Consider the following 13234-nt stretch of genomic DNA (forward strand, 5'->3'; position numbering starts at 1 on the left):
TCCCAAGGCTGAAGACTTAGTTCAGGGATCCATCTCAGCTTCTTCCTTGGATCTCTGCCTTTACAAAAGTTGCATCTTGGGCAAATTAGGTTTATTCCCTGTGTAAAGAAATAGGTGAGCACTGGAAATAGCAAAGCATGGGATCAGATAACACTTGGTTGTTGTGTTTTGCATTCCAGAACCAGCCATGGCTGAAACAAAAGTGGTGAATTCTAAAAGTTTATGGGCACATACATACCACACAGTTTTGAAGGGTAGTGTTTTTGATGTTGGAAGGAGGTTATTCCAGTCCCAGCACATCACTGCAGGAATTATTCTAGTGGTATCTTATGCCCAAGCATGCTTAACTATTTCAACATCCCAGAACACAATAACTTGCTTGTTTGGTACTCCATACATGATGATGTGTAATCACTGCCTCTGTCATTTATGTGTTGTAGCAATAGTGTGTATCATCTACTCTGACAGCACCTCCATATCTGCAACTTTTATCATCAGGGAGAGGGAAGAAACAGAAATGGAATGCTATCATCTGCAAGTTCCATTTCAAGTTGCACACCAAACTTTCAAGTATATTGTCATTCCATCTTCATCACTGCCTTTAAATCAGATATTCACTTTCAGCAGCACCATTGGGATGGAAAACTGCCAGTAAAAGGAACATAGATATTCATGGGATTCATGAAAGAGGCTCACCGCTATTTGAGGAACAATTGGAGATGAGCTCTAAGTGCGGGCTTTGTTGGCCATTCCTGCATTCTGAGCAGTTGATGGGGGAAGGAGGAAGAGGGGAGTTTAAAAAAAACATTAATACCTATTCCCCCAGCTTTATCAGAACCTAGCGCTTTCCAAGAGCTCTCTAAAAATTGCAGCTTTAATTTAACCCACATCAAGATAGGGTTCATTCAGCTTTTGCTTGATTTGCATACCGGTTAACTTTTGGCTCCATTGGAGTCGGTGTTGACCTTTTATTGGGAATTTGAGAAGTTTTTTTTTGTTCTGTACATTGTACCATACTGTTTGATCATCTGCAATTGTAAACTCTGTTGAAAGCTGCCAAGTTATCTTCAATATCACAAATGTTGGGTCATAGTCACAATAATTCCACACATGTATTTTAAGTTGGTTCCCCTGCAGTTAACTTAATCAGAAAAGAAAACCTTTACTGCACAAATTTAACTTGTCTAATCATCCTTGCTTTCTATATCTATTCAGAATCATCAACTCAGACTCACTGATATAAAAAAAATTATCTCATTGTCCATGCCAGCTAGAATTAAACCTGATGCCTTAAATCATAGTAACAAATGGTTGGTTAGAAGCCCAAAGACTTGTGTGCTGCTAATTTACTCTGCTCAGCCATTCAGCCCAGGGGTAATCCAAACACTGCATGTTCCCCGTTCTTCCTTTAACAATTCCGTTTGTTACTTGCTCCCTTCAATTTCTTATTCTTTCCAATTTTCACACCTCAGGTTTGAATTTGCCTGGTCATTGAAGGAAGTCTATGCCACTAGAGTCCCGGAGTTCTAAATATCAATTAGAAATAACAAACAGTAGTTTATTGTGAAAAATTACAAGAAAATGGATAGGACCAGTTGAGGGAGAAGATACCTCAGACATAGCAATGGATTAATAACCAAAAATTACAAGTATAATTTGGTTGCAGTCTTGAAAGAAAATATACAAAAGAGAGAGCAGCATATCTGCTTTACACTATCCTCTACAATCCTCTTAGCAAAACTTGTAGAATTGTTTCCTGAATTCCCCCTTTCATGAAAACACAAAATTGTAGTTTCTTTTGCCCAGGGCCCACCTGTAATAGCTAATCTATTCTTTTGGTACAACTGTATAAATATGTAAACTGGTAACTGCAGATATTGCAGTGTTTTATAATTTGACAGAATTATTTGAATGATCTAAGTGCAATTATTTTGAATCCATTGTCGTGTTTGGAATTTAATGATGTACTTTGTCTCTGCAGGCTATATGTCTCCTCATCCATCTCCTATGAGCGCACCGGAGCATATTCCGAGTCCAATGTCAGCAGGTGGTCCCACTCCTCCTCAGATTCCACCATCACAGGCCACATCTATATTGCAAGGAGATCCTCAGGTTATGGGTCAGCAAAACAGAGGTCCTTCACCTTTTAATCCAATTCAGCTTCACCAATTAAGGGCTCAAATCCTGGCTTATAAAATGCTAGCTAGAGGACAACCTCTACCAGATAATCTGCAGCTTGCTGTTCAAGGGAAGCGGTCACTACCCAGCATGCAACAGCAAGTAGCACCTATTGCTTACAACAGACCACCAAGTAAGTATGCAATTTAGTTTTGTTTTCATGTGCAGAAAAAAAATACACTGATTCAAAATGCATTTTCTCATTACTCAGGGCAAAAGCAATCTTGAGTTGGTTTGTTTCGGCATTCTGGCAGTAAAATTGATTATGAATTCTGAACAGAGGCAAGTGCAAATAAGCAGTTGCAATCTTGTGCCAATAATTGAGAGATTCAAATATTTTATAATTTGATAATTGGCTATCTTTTATGCAGTAACTACTTCCATTGATTCAGTCAAGCACAAATTGAAAGGACACTTTTCTTACGGAAAATAATATGGAGTAAAACTTGAATAATTTAAAACATAAGGCTGGATAAGTTGCTGATTTCTCCTTGTGGGTCAATTTATTTCTGCTTGTCTGTTGAAAAGTGGAAGGCAGTACTACAGGTAGATATTGATCTGAAATCGTCTGTATAGAGCTATGACGGGTATAAAACCAAATTTCACGAGTATTTTTAATTTTGTATTACTTGTGCTAATTTTCAATAAACCATTATTTGAACTCTTTTAAGTCTCTGATTATCAGATACCTGTGGAAAGACCATTGGCCACAGTGCACTATCAAAATGGTCTTCCAGGGTGGGACTGCCTGAGGCTAAGTTGCACCTCGCTAAGTTCCTGGGTCTTATTGTTAATGCTCTTGTATGGATTGTCAAATTGGCTGGTCCTGCATTTCTGGTTAGGTTACTGAAGGTGGTGAGTTTGGGTAGAGGCCTGGTCCAGAATGATCTGGTTTTGCGAAATGGACTGGATCTTGTATATTTGGATTCCTCAGTTGATGACAAAGTATTTCAAAGGAGAAAGCTAAACATGGACTTAAAGCCTTCCACTATTGGGTTTTTGTATTATGTGGATCTTGGAACATTATCAAATGGAATTGGGGTTATGTTTTTAAGTCAAAGTAAAATTTTATTAGAGTACATGTATATCACAAAATACAATCCTGAGATTCATTTTCTGTGGGCATACTTAGCAAATCTATAGAACAGAACTGTAAACAGGATCAGTGGAAAATAAACTGTAAATGGAGATATAACAAATAGCAATATTCACGAGCATGAAATAACAAGAGTCATTAAATGAGTGCAATTATTCTTTCTGGTTCAGGAGCATGATGGTTGAGAGGTAGTAACTTCATGAATGTGGTGGTGCAGATCCTGAGGCACTTGTACTTTCTACCTGATGGCAGCAATAAGAAAGAGCATGACCTGGGTGGTGAGGATCTTTAATGATGGATGCTGATTTCCTATGACAGTGTTTCATGTAGATGTGCTCAATGGTTGAGAGGGTTTTCCCGTGATGTACTGGGCCGAACCAACTACCTTTTGTAGGATTTTCCACTCGGCATTGGTGTTCTCATACCAGGCCATAATGCAAGCACACCTGTATAGGTTTGTCAAGGTTTTTGATGACGTGCCAAATTTCTGCAGACTCTTGAGGAAATCGAGGTGCTGTCGTGCTTTCTTCATAATTATATGATGAGTCCAGGGCATGTCTTCTGAGGTGGTGACACCCAGGAATTTAAAGTTACTGACTCTCTCCACCTTTGATCCTCTGATTACTGGCTCATGGACCTCTGGCTCCCTCTCCAGAAGCCTACAGTCAATTCCTTGGCCTTATTGACCTTGAGTGAGAAGTTGTTATGACACTACTCAACTAAGTTTTCAATCTCCGTCCTGTATTTTGATTCATCACCTCTACCCCCTGATACAGCCCACAACAGTGGTGTCATCAGCAAACATGTATATGGTGTTAGAGCTGTACTTGGTCACACAATCATAGGTGTAAAGTGAGTAGAGCATTTGTCACATCCTGCATGTATATTATTTTGGATCATGTTAGGTAGTACAAAACACATTAAGACAATGGGGTCAGATAACACTTCGGGCAAGCTGATTCTAAATTCAAATGGCCGAAGAACACTTTTCTGCCTGAGCCTACCATGAGGAACCTTGTCAGATACCTTTCTTAAATCCATTTTGACAACATCCAGAGCTCTAACTTCAACACCTGAATCAAAATCTCAATCGAGTTAGTAAAACATGACTTGTCCTACAATAAGCTGTGTAGGCTGTTCCTAATTAGGCCATGATTTTTTTTAAATGCTTGTGTAACGCGCTGTAAGGTTTCACTGCTAATGTAATGGTTTCTCTGTTGCAGCAATGTTTGGGTTATGCCTAGCGATAATGGGGACTTTGGAATGTGTGCCATCCACTGAGAGGCATGTTGTTTGTCTTTTTTTTGGGGGGTCTGAGAGAAGGTATTTGCGATCTTTTGTCGGCAAGACATGAAGCGAGAAGACGCGAGTGGAGAGAGTTGGTAGACCACTGGGTGGAGCAGACTTGGAGCAGACTTGGAGGGTCGATGATGCTCAGAGGAGATTGATGGCGAGCGAATGGAAGCAAATCGTGAGCTCCAATGTTGCGTATTAGACTGTCATGAGAATGGGCCCTTTTTTTGTTTCTTTACTAGCCCTATAATCAAATTAAAAATTATAAAGCTCAATCATTTAATTGCATATTGTATATTGTTCGTTATTTTATGGTACTGATTTTTAACAGGGGAATACATCACGTAGCATCCATCCAAACAAGATTTCTCAAGTTTGGCCAGGCCAGAGGCTGTCTTCCCCCCAGATTAAGCCACTAGCCAAACCTGAGGGTTACACTTGTAAATACTGTCTCTAAGAATCTTTTCTGATAGCTTTCCTACCACTGATGTGAGAATCACTGGTCTGTGGTTTTCAGGATTATCCCTTTACCCTTTCTTGAATAACAGAACAAGATTAGCAACTCACCAGTTCTCCAGGATTTTGCCTGTGCCTACAGAGGACACAAAAGTTCTAGGTCAAGACTCCAGTAATCTCATCTCTTGCCTGTCAGTAACTTGGGCCTTGACAATACATCCTCAATGTTCTTTGAAACCCAACGCTACTTTTCTTGTTATTTGAAAAATACCCTAGCATTTAGCGCTCTCCATGTTGATCTTATTAAACTCCATGTCCTCTATTTGGTAAATACACAATGTACCCATTTAGGACCTAGTCCCATCTTCGGCCTCCAAGCACAAGATTCCTTCAATATCAGTGATCCTATCCTTTCCCTACTTATCCTCTTGTTCTTGATGTACTTTGTATATAGAATGCCTAAGCATTATTTTTAATCCTACTTGGGAAGGACTTTTTATGGCCCCTCCAGGATTTCCTAATTTTCCTGTTGATTTCTGTATGATCTCTGGAAAACCATCTTGTATGCCACGGACCAAACTTGAATCACAGAAGGATGATTGACTGCTGTGACAGGACTTGAATACCATCACCTCTTACAAAGCAAAACCACGCAACATAAATGACAACAGATGAGCTCAGTGTCTTTTATACTCACTTTGACCAGCAGAAACGTGGAGGCATCTTCATAAACCTCCACAGCCCCTGATGACCCTGTGAATTCAGTCTCTCAAGCCAACATGGGAGCCTCCAGGAGGATGAATCCACGGAAAGCATCTGGCCTAGACACCATACTTGACCGAGTACTGAAGACCTGTGCTAATCAACTGGGTGGAGTGTTTACAGGCATTTTCAACCTCTTGTTTTAGATGTCTGAGGTGCTTATAGACAATAGGTGCAGAAGTAGACCATTCGGCCCTTTGAGCCTGCACTGCCATTTTGAGATCATGGCTGATCATCTACTATCAATACCCGGTTGCTGCCTTGTCCCCATATCCCTTGATTCCCCTATCCATAAGATACCTATCTAGCTCCTTCTTGAAAGCATCCAGAGAACTGGCCTCCACTACCTTCTGAGACAGTGCATTCCAGACCCCCACAACACTCTGGGAGAAGTTTTTCCTTAACTCTGTCCTAAATGACCTACCCCTTATTCTCAAACCATGCCCTCTGGTACTGGACTCTCCCAGCATCTGGAACATATTTCCTGCCTGTATCTTAATAATCTTATATGTTGCAATCTTATGTGCTTGCCTGTTTCAAGCAGACAATACCGGTACCCAAGAAGAAAGTGGTAACTTGCCTCAACGACTATTGTCCAGTAGCACTTATATCCACAGTGGTGAAGTGCTTTGAGAGGTTGGTCATGAAGCATAACAACTCCTGCTTAAGGAGGGAACTGGATCTGCTCCAATTTGCCTATCATCATAACAGGTCAACAGCAGATGCAATGTTATTGGCTCTTTACTCAGTTCTCGAACAGCTAGACAATGAAGATGTGTGCATCAAGGTGTATTGACAACAGCTCATCCCCTCGAAAACTGATCGCTACGTTCCAAGATCTAGGCTTTGATATTTCCTTTTGCAACTGGATCCTATGTTATCTCACTTGCAGACCCCAGTCAGTATGAATTGACAACATCATCTCCACCACAATCACCATCAGCACAGGTGCACCACAAGGCTGTGTGCTTAGCTCCCCTCACTTTTATACTTTCTTTTTTAACAGCTAATACTTAAATTGTGTCATATTTAAATTTAGTGACAACTCCACTGTTGGCTAAATCAAAGGTGGAGAGAAATCGACATATAAGAAGGAGATTGAAAATCTGGTTAATGTGGCCACAACAACCACCTCTCACTCAACATTAGCAAAGCCAAAGAGCTAATTATTGACTGTAGGAGGAAGAAATTGGAGGTCCATGAGCCACACCTCATTAAGGGAACTGGAGGTTGAAGGGTCAGTAACTTTAAATTTCTTGGCGTTTTCATTTCAGAGTTTCTGTCCTGAGATGAGCACGTAAGTGCTGTCACAAAGAAGGCACAACAATGCCCCAACTTAAAAGTTTGTATAGATTCAACATGCCATCTAAAACTTCTATAGATGTACAGTGGAGAGTATCCTGGTTGCATCACGATCTGGTACGGAAACATTAATTCACCACAATGAAAGCGGTGGATGCAAACCAATCCATGGTGGGGCGTAAACTCCTCCCTACCATTGAGCACATTTTACAAAGAGCGCTGTCAGAAAGCAGCATCCATCAAGGACCCCTACCATCCAGTCCATGCTCTTGCTATGCCTTTGGGAAGCGGTATAGGAGCCTTGGGTCCCCACCACCAGGTTCAGAAATAATTGTTACTCTACAATAATTAGGCTACTGAACAATCTGGATAACTTCACTTATTTCAATTCTGAACTGATTTCACAATCTACATACTCACTTTCAAGCATCCTACAGCTGATGGTCTCTGTTACATTTTTAAAAATTTGCTTATTTATCTTTTGCACATTAGTTGTTTGCCATCCTTTGATTATGTTTTGTTTTCATAAATTGTATTTTATTTTAAAATATAGCTTTTGGTCATTTGGTTTGATTTGATAAGAGATATGTTAAATTTTCCTAACTTTTAGGTATAGGCATGCATTCAATGGCTGGTCAGGCTGTTGGACCCTCACAAATGATGCCAGGACATATGCCTAATGTTCATAAGCCCTGGACAGAAGGTAAATAACCATCAAATTAATGATTTACTACTTTCTGTGCTATTGGTTGTAAGACCATCTTGGTATGTTGGCAGCTTCAGTATAAAACTTCAGCCATTTACTTATGTTTTTCTTATTTCTGATTGTTTGTACCACTGCATTTAAGGAACTATAGTATATGGTGATGAACTGATTTTGTGGTGGAAGAATAGCTATTCCGTCACAATCAAATTGAAATTTAAATATTTACAGACAGCACAGTTAACTAAATCTTAATAGTTACGTGTTTTTGTTTGAAGATGATTTTGGCATTAGTGATTAGATTGAAGTAATTTCTTTAGAAAATCATGAGATGTTCAAGCTTTATAGAATGTATACTTTGGTATGACTTGATTGCAGGTCTATGGTTCCTAAAGAATCCTTTTATGGAAAGAAGTACATTAACTTTTTTTTTGCAGGAACCAATTGTCATGGATATAGTAATGTAAAAATTAATTAAGTGAACAGTCTATTTTCCCAGTAAAGATGCAGTAAATGAAATCCAATCTTTCTTGTTTTGAAATTTTTTGTTCAACCATTGACCGTTATTTTCAAATGGTGCTTGAGAGCTTTTCCCCCATTTTATATACCTTGTTCATATTGCCAGTCTTTCTCGTCAAGTCAAACCTAAAATATTTAATGTTCCTAGTTTTCATGAGCTGTGTTTGAAAGGTAATTTGAAGGATAGTGAATACAGTTGGCCCTCCTTATCTGCGGATTCCACATGCGCGGATTCAACCAACTGCGGATCGGGAAAACCCAGCAGTCCTTTCTCCAGCACTCATTGTTTGAGCATGTACAGATTATTTTTTCTTGTCATTATTCTCTAAACAATACAGTATAACAACTATTTACATAGCATTTATATTGTATTAGGTATTATAAGTAATCTAGAAATGACTTAAAAGTACAGGCAGTCCCCGGGTTATGAGCGAGTTCCATTCCTGAGTCCGTCTCTAAGTCGGATTTGAAGTCGGAACAGGTACATCCGGTATTATTTAGCGTCAGTTAGTCAAATGTTTTTCTTAGTATATAGTACGTATTTTACCTTTCTATACATATAGAACAGTTAAGAAACATATGTATTTCAATAATTAAACCGCTGCTTAGTAATAATCATAGCTTTCATCGGGGCAGGGCCTTTCACATGCTCCATTAAAATTGTTCTGATTGTCGACCGACTGTAGCGTAACGCTTTTCCAGTGATCGATGGCGTTTCATTTCTTTCCGATCGCTTTATTACATCCACCTTATTTTCAATCGCGATTGTGATTATTTTTGTGAACAGAAACACCGCGGATTCAGAGCTATGCCGGGTCCTAATGCCCACCGCTCTGAACATGTTAAATAAAGTCCGGGGTTCCACTGGGTCCTAAAGACCACCGCACTGATTCAGTTTAAATAAGGGACTTGAGCATCCGTGATTTTTCGTATCCGCAGGGCGTCTCGGAACCAAACCCTGTGGATAAGGAGGGCTGACTGTATTCATTAAGTGAATTTTACTAACCAGGAGAGACTGTACAAACTGGAATGCACAAGTTTTATTGTGGTGACTCCTTCCTTTTGTTTTCCTTTCCTCTTTCTATCCACTACTAACCTTCACGATTGACCTTGCCATAACCTAGTCCATTAGTGTTCACTGGTCCAATGAAATTGCTAAATTTATAAAAAGTTTATCACACATTATAATTTCATGGTAAACTACAAAACTTGGTCATGATGAGGTGTCTTGGTCTGAAATGCCGACTGGTTATTCACTTCCATAGATGCTGCCTGACCACCTGAGTTCTAACATTTGGGTGTGTTGAATTTAAACACTTCCTGTGCATCAAGACATTCTTTTTACATTTATGTTATCCTGGGTTAGAATGATTTGAAAGTTTGGTCTATTGACTACTACAGATTTCCAATACTGTGATGCTAAATGACATACATAACTTCGATACACTCGCTGTGCAGGCCCCCCCGCCGCCCCATGACTTTCCTCCTGCTTATGAGACAATTGATGCATTGTTTTAATCTCTGAGAAATTTGAATATAAATCTGATATTTATAGATTTTATTCTTTGCACTATGATAATGAAATAGGAACACGATGTAATAAACCCTATTTTTCATTTGTCTTTGTGGAAAAAAATATAGGTCAAGTTAATGAAATGGGAATTCCAAACGCTTCTCAAAAAATACCTACTCAAGCTACTTGTGGAAGACCTTCTCCTGCGCCAGCTGTGCAGACAACTCCTTCTGGCCCTGGGGCATCATTGCCACAACAATCTGTTGTCCAGCCTTCACCAACTATCCAACTTCATCAGAAACAAAACCGTATAACACCCATCCAGAAACCACAAGGGCTGGATCCTGTTGAAATTCTTCAAGAACGAGAGTACAGGTGAGTTCAATTGTTAATACTAAAATTTGTATTTTCTCTCTGTGTGGTAACAGCAATCTTTTATAAGGCTGTATCTTGTGAATAAAGCACAAATTCTCTACATCTCCAAGTTTAATATTTCATCGTAGCTGGTTTGAAAAATTTACAATTAAGACCTTGCTAATATAAATAGTAGTACAAATACCTTGGGAAAGTTTTGAGTATAGATTACAGATAAATGTTGAACACTCTTCATAAGCACTTTTTAATTTTCGTCAATTGCTGGCTGAGTTTACTGGATTAAAGAAGAAATGTTGGTTTAATCTGTACATCCTGTACATCAGAAATAAAAAGCATGCCAAAATAGCTTTTGTTTTTTTTTAAAATTGCTTTACTAATTATTTAGATTTCTTGATTTTCATCTACATTTCCAGAGTCACTTTATCTTTAATGTCATCGTCATTTATGGTTGAGATTTCAGAAGACAAAATCAATCTTTGATTGTTCTGCTTGTGATAAAGAATTAATTGTGACAAGTTCATGCTGAGATAAAGCTTTAGAAACAATGTACCACAGCTGAAGCCTTGTAGCAATTGAGTTTGCAGATTGCAGACTTTCTTTAAGGAAAGGGAACTTGAAGGTAATGGGAGAGTTTTTTTGAATTTTATAAATTTAGACAAGGTTGATATGGATGGCCATAGTGGTTCTAGTTGATGGTCATAATTAGGAAACTTTAGTAGAAGGTTGTTACTAATGAATCCCATGGAAAAATAAGAATTTTTTAAAACCACTGATTATATTTTCACTATTATCAGAATTGGGTTTAATATCTCTGATGTGTGAAATTTGTTGTTTTACAGCAACAGTATATTGCAATACATAATTTTAAAAGAATTATAAATTACAATAAGAAATATATAACAACTTTAGTTTAAAAAAAAGAGAGCATACATAAATAGTGAGGTAGTGTTCATTGTCCATGCAGAAATCTGATAGCAGAGGGGAAGAAGCTGTTCCTGAAATGTTAAGTGTGTCCTCAGGCTCATGTATTTCCTACTTGTTGGTAGCATTTAGAAGAGGATGTGTCCTGGGTGAGGGGGGGCTGCCGTCTTCTTGGGGCATAGACTTTAGAAGTCCTTAGGACGCTAATTCTTATGATGAAGCTGGCTGAGTTTAAAGCTTTCTGCAGCTTTTTTCCGATCCTGTGCAATGTTCCCTTCATACTAGACTTGATACAACCAGTTAAAATGTTCTCCATGGTACACCTGCAAAAATTTGAGTGTCTTGACGATATGCCAAGTCTCCTGAAACTTCTAATGAAATGTAGCAGCTGTCATACCTACTTTGTAATTCCATCAATACGTTGAACTCAGGTTCGATATTCAGAGATGTTGACATCCAGTAACTTGAAACTGCTCACTCCTTACGCTGCTGATCCCTCTGAGGATTTGTATGTGTACCCACGACTTCCCCTTCCTGAAGTCCACAATCAGTTTCTTGGTCCATGATGTTGAGTACAAGATTGTAGTTGCAACACCACTCAACTAGCTAATCAGTCTCTCTCCTGTATGCCTCTTCATCACCATCTGAAATTCTGCCAACAATAGTTGCCATTGGCAAATTTGTAGATGACATTTGAGCTGTGCCTAGCCACACAGTCATGGGTATAGAAAGAGTAGAGCAGTGGTCTAAGCACGCATCCTTTAGGTACACAAGTATTGATGATCAGCAAGGAGAAGATGTTATTTCTGATCCAAATAGAGTTATCCCGGTGGGGAAGTCAAAGATCTAGTTGCAGAAAGAAGTGCAGAGATTTTGGAGCTTGTTGATTAGAACTGAGGGGTATCATTGTGTTGAATGCTGAGCTATAATCAATAAACAGCAGCCTGATGTAGGTACTACTATTGTCCAGCTGATCCAAGGCCAAGTAGAGAGCTAGGGAGATTGCATCTGCCTATTGTTCTGATAGGCAAATTGTAACAGGTTCAGGTCCTTGGGCAGGATTTGATTCTGGCTATGACCAACCTTTCAAAGCACTTCACAGTAGATGTAAGTGCAACTGGACGGTAGTCATTCAGACAGCTCATTCTGCTCTTGGACACTTGTACGGTTGTCGCCCTTTGAAGTAAAGAGGAACCTCCAAAAGCAGCATTGAGAGATTGACGAATAAGAAATGATTAAAAATTAATTGATGTTTTCAGATTCAGATAAAATGAGTGTTCAGTGGGGAGTCTCAAGTGGAGTAATAAGATATGCTGTTAAGTCATAACAGGGTGGATATAATAGGAAACAGGTCACCTGGTCCATAAACATTGGCTTAGACCCCTGTTTGCATGCTGGTGTATTAAGTCATTCTATACAGTTGAATCATATTAACAATAACTTCAAGAATATAATTTTACAAAATAATCTTTGATTTTGATCATGAAAATATGAGCTGTTTGCTCTTAAATTGCAAGCTGGTACAATTAATTATATATTTCTTGTCTCAAAGACTTCAGGCTCGAATTGCACATCGTATTCAAGAGCTTGAAAACTTACCTGGTTCTTTACCACCAGATTTGCGCAATAAAGCTACTGTTGAATTAAAAGCTCTTCGCCTGCTCAACTTCCAAAGACAGGTTGGTATATGTTAGGATTATAGAATGATGAACCACAAGGGGATTTGATGACGCCTGATTTCTTTAACTGCACAGCAATTTCAATCAAATAATCCTCCACATTTACCTATATCCTGCTTTTTGTTTCTTCAAATAACTCTGAACAAATAAAAAGAAAACTACTGTTAATAATTAGATCATACAAATAAATCAGCACCAGATTTTCTTGAAAATTCATTGTTTCCATATTCTTCAGAAGAGATCTACTGAAGTCACACAAATTACAAGTGGCTGCACTTCCACCAATGTGGCTGACTGTAAGTTCCTCCTCAGTCAGGGACACCTTGGATGGAAGTAAATGCCAATTTAACATGGACATTTACAACCTAGAAACATTTTTTAAAATTATTAATCCAATACTTTTAAATACCCTTCGTAAACAAAAATGCATGTTTTTT

At 38.7% G+C, this 13234-nt stretch overlaps 1 protein-coding gene across 4 annotated transcripts in view; it reads left to right on the plus strand.

Annotated features, from left to right (window-relative positions):
- The window catches only part of smarca2 (SWI/SNF related, matrix associated, actin dependent regulator of chromatin, subfamily a, member 2), a 118606-nt gene that overhangs the window by 21343 nt on the left and 84029 nt on the right, over positions 1-13234 (plus strand). For all 4 annotated transcript variants that reach the window (XM_059969959.1, XM_059969960.1, XM_059969958.1 and 1 more), the window contains exons 4-7: positions 1982-2311; positions 7698-7790; positions 9951-10197; positions 12671-12797. In XM_059969959.1, the coding sequence (XP_059825942.1) occupies positions 1982-2311; positions 7698-7790; positions 9951-10197; positions 12671-12797 (797 nt within the window). The remainder of the gene's footprint in view (positions 1-1981; positions 2312-7697; positions 7791-9950; positions 10198-12670; positions 12798-13234) is intronic.

Source organism: Hypanus sabinus, chromosome 5, assembly GCF_030144855.1.
Source record: "Hypanus sabinus isolate sHypSab1 chromosome 5, sHypSab1.hap1, whole genome shotgun sequence".
Lineage (NCBI taxonomy): Eukaryota > Metazoa > Chordata > Chondrichthyes > Myliobatiformes > Dasyatidae > Hypanus > Hypanus sabinus.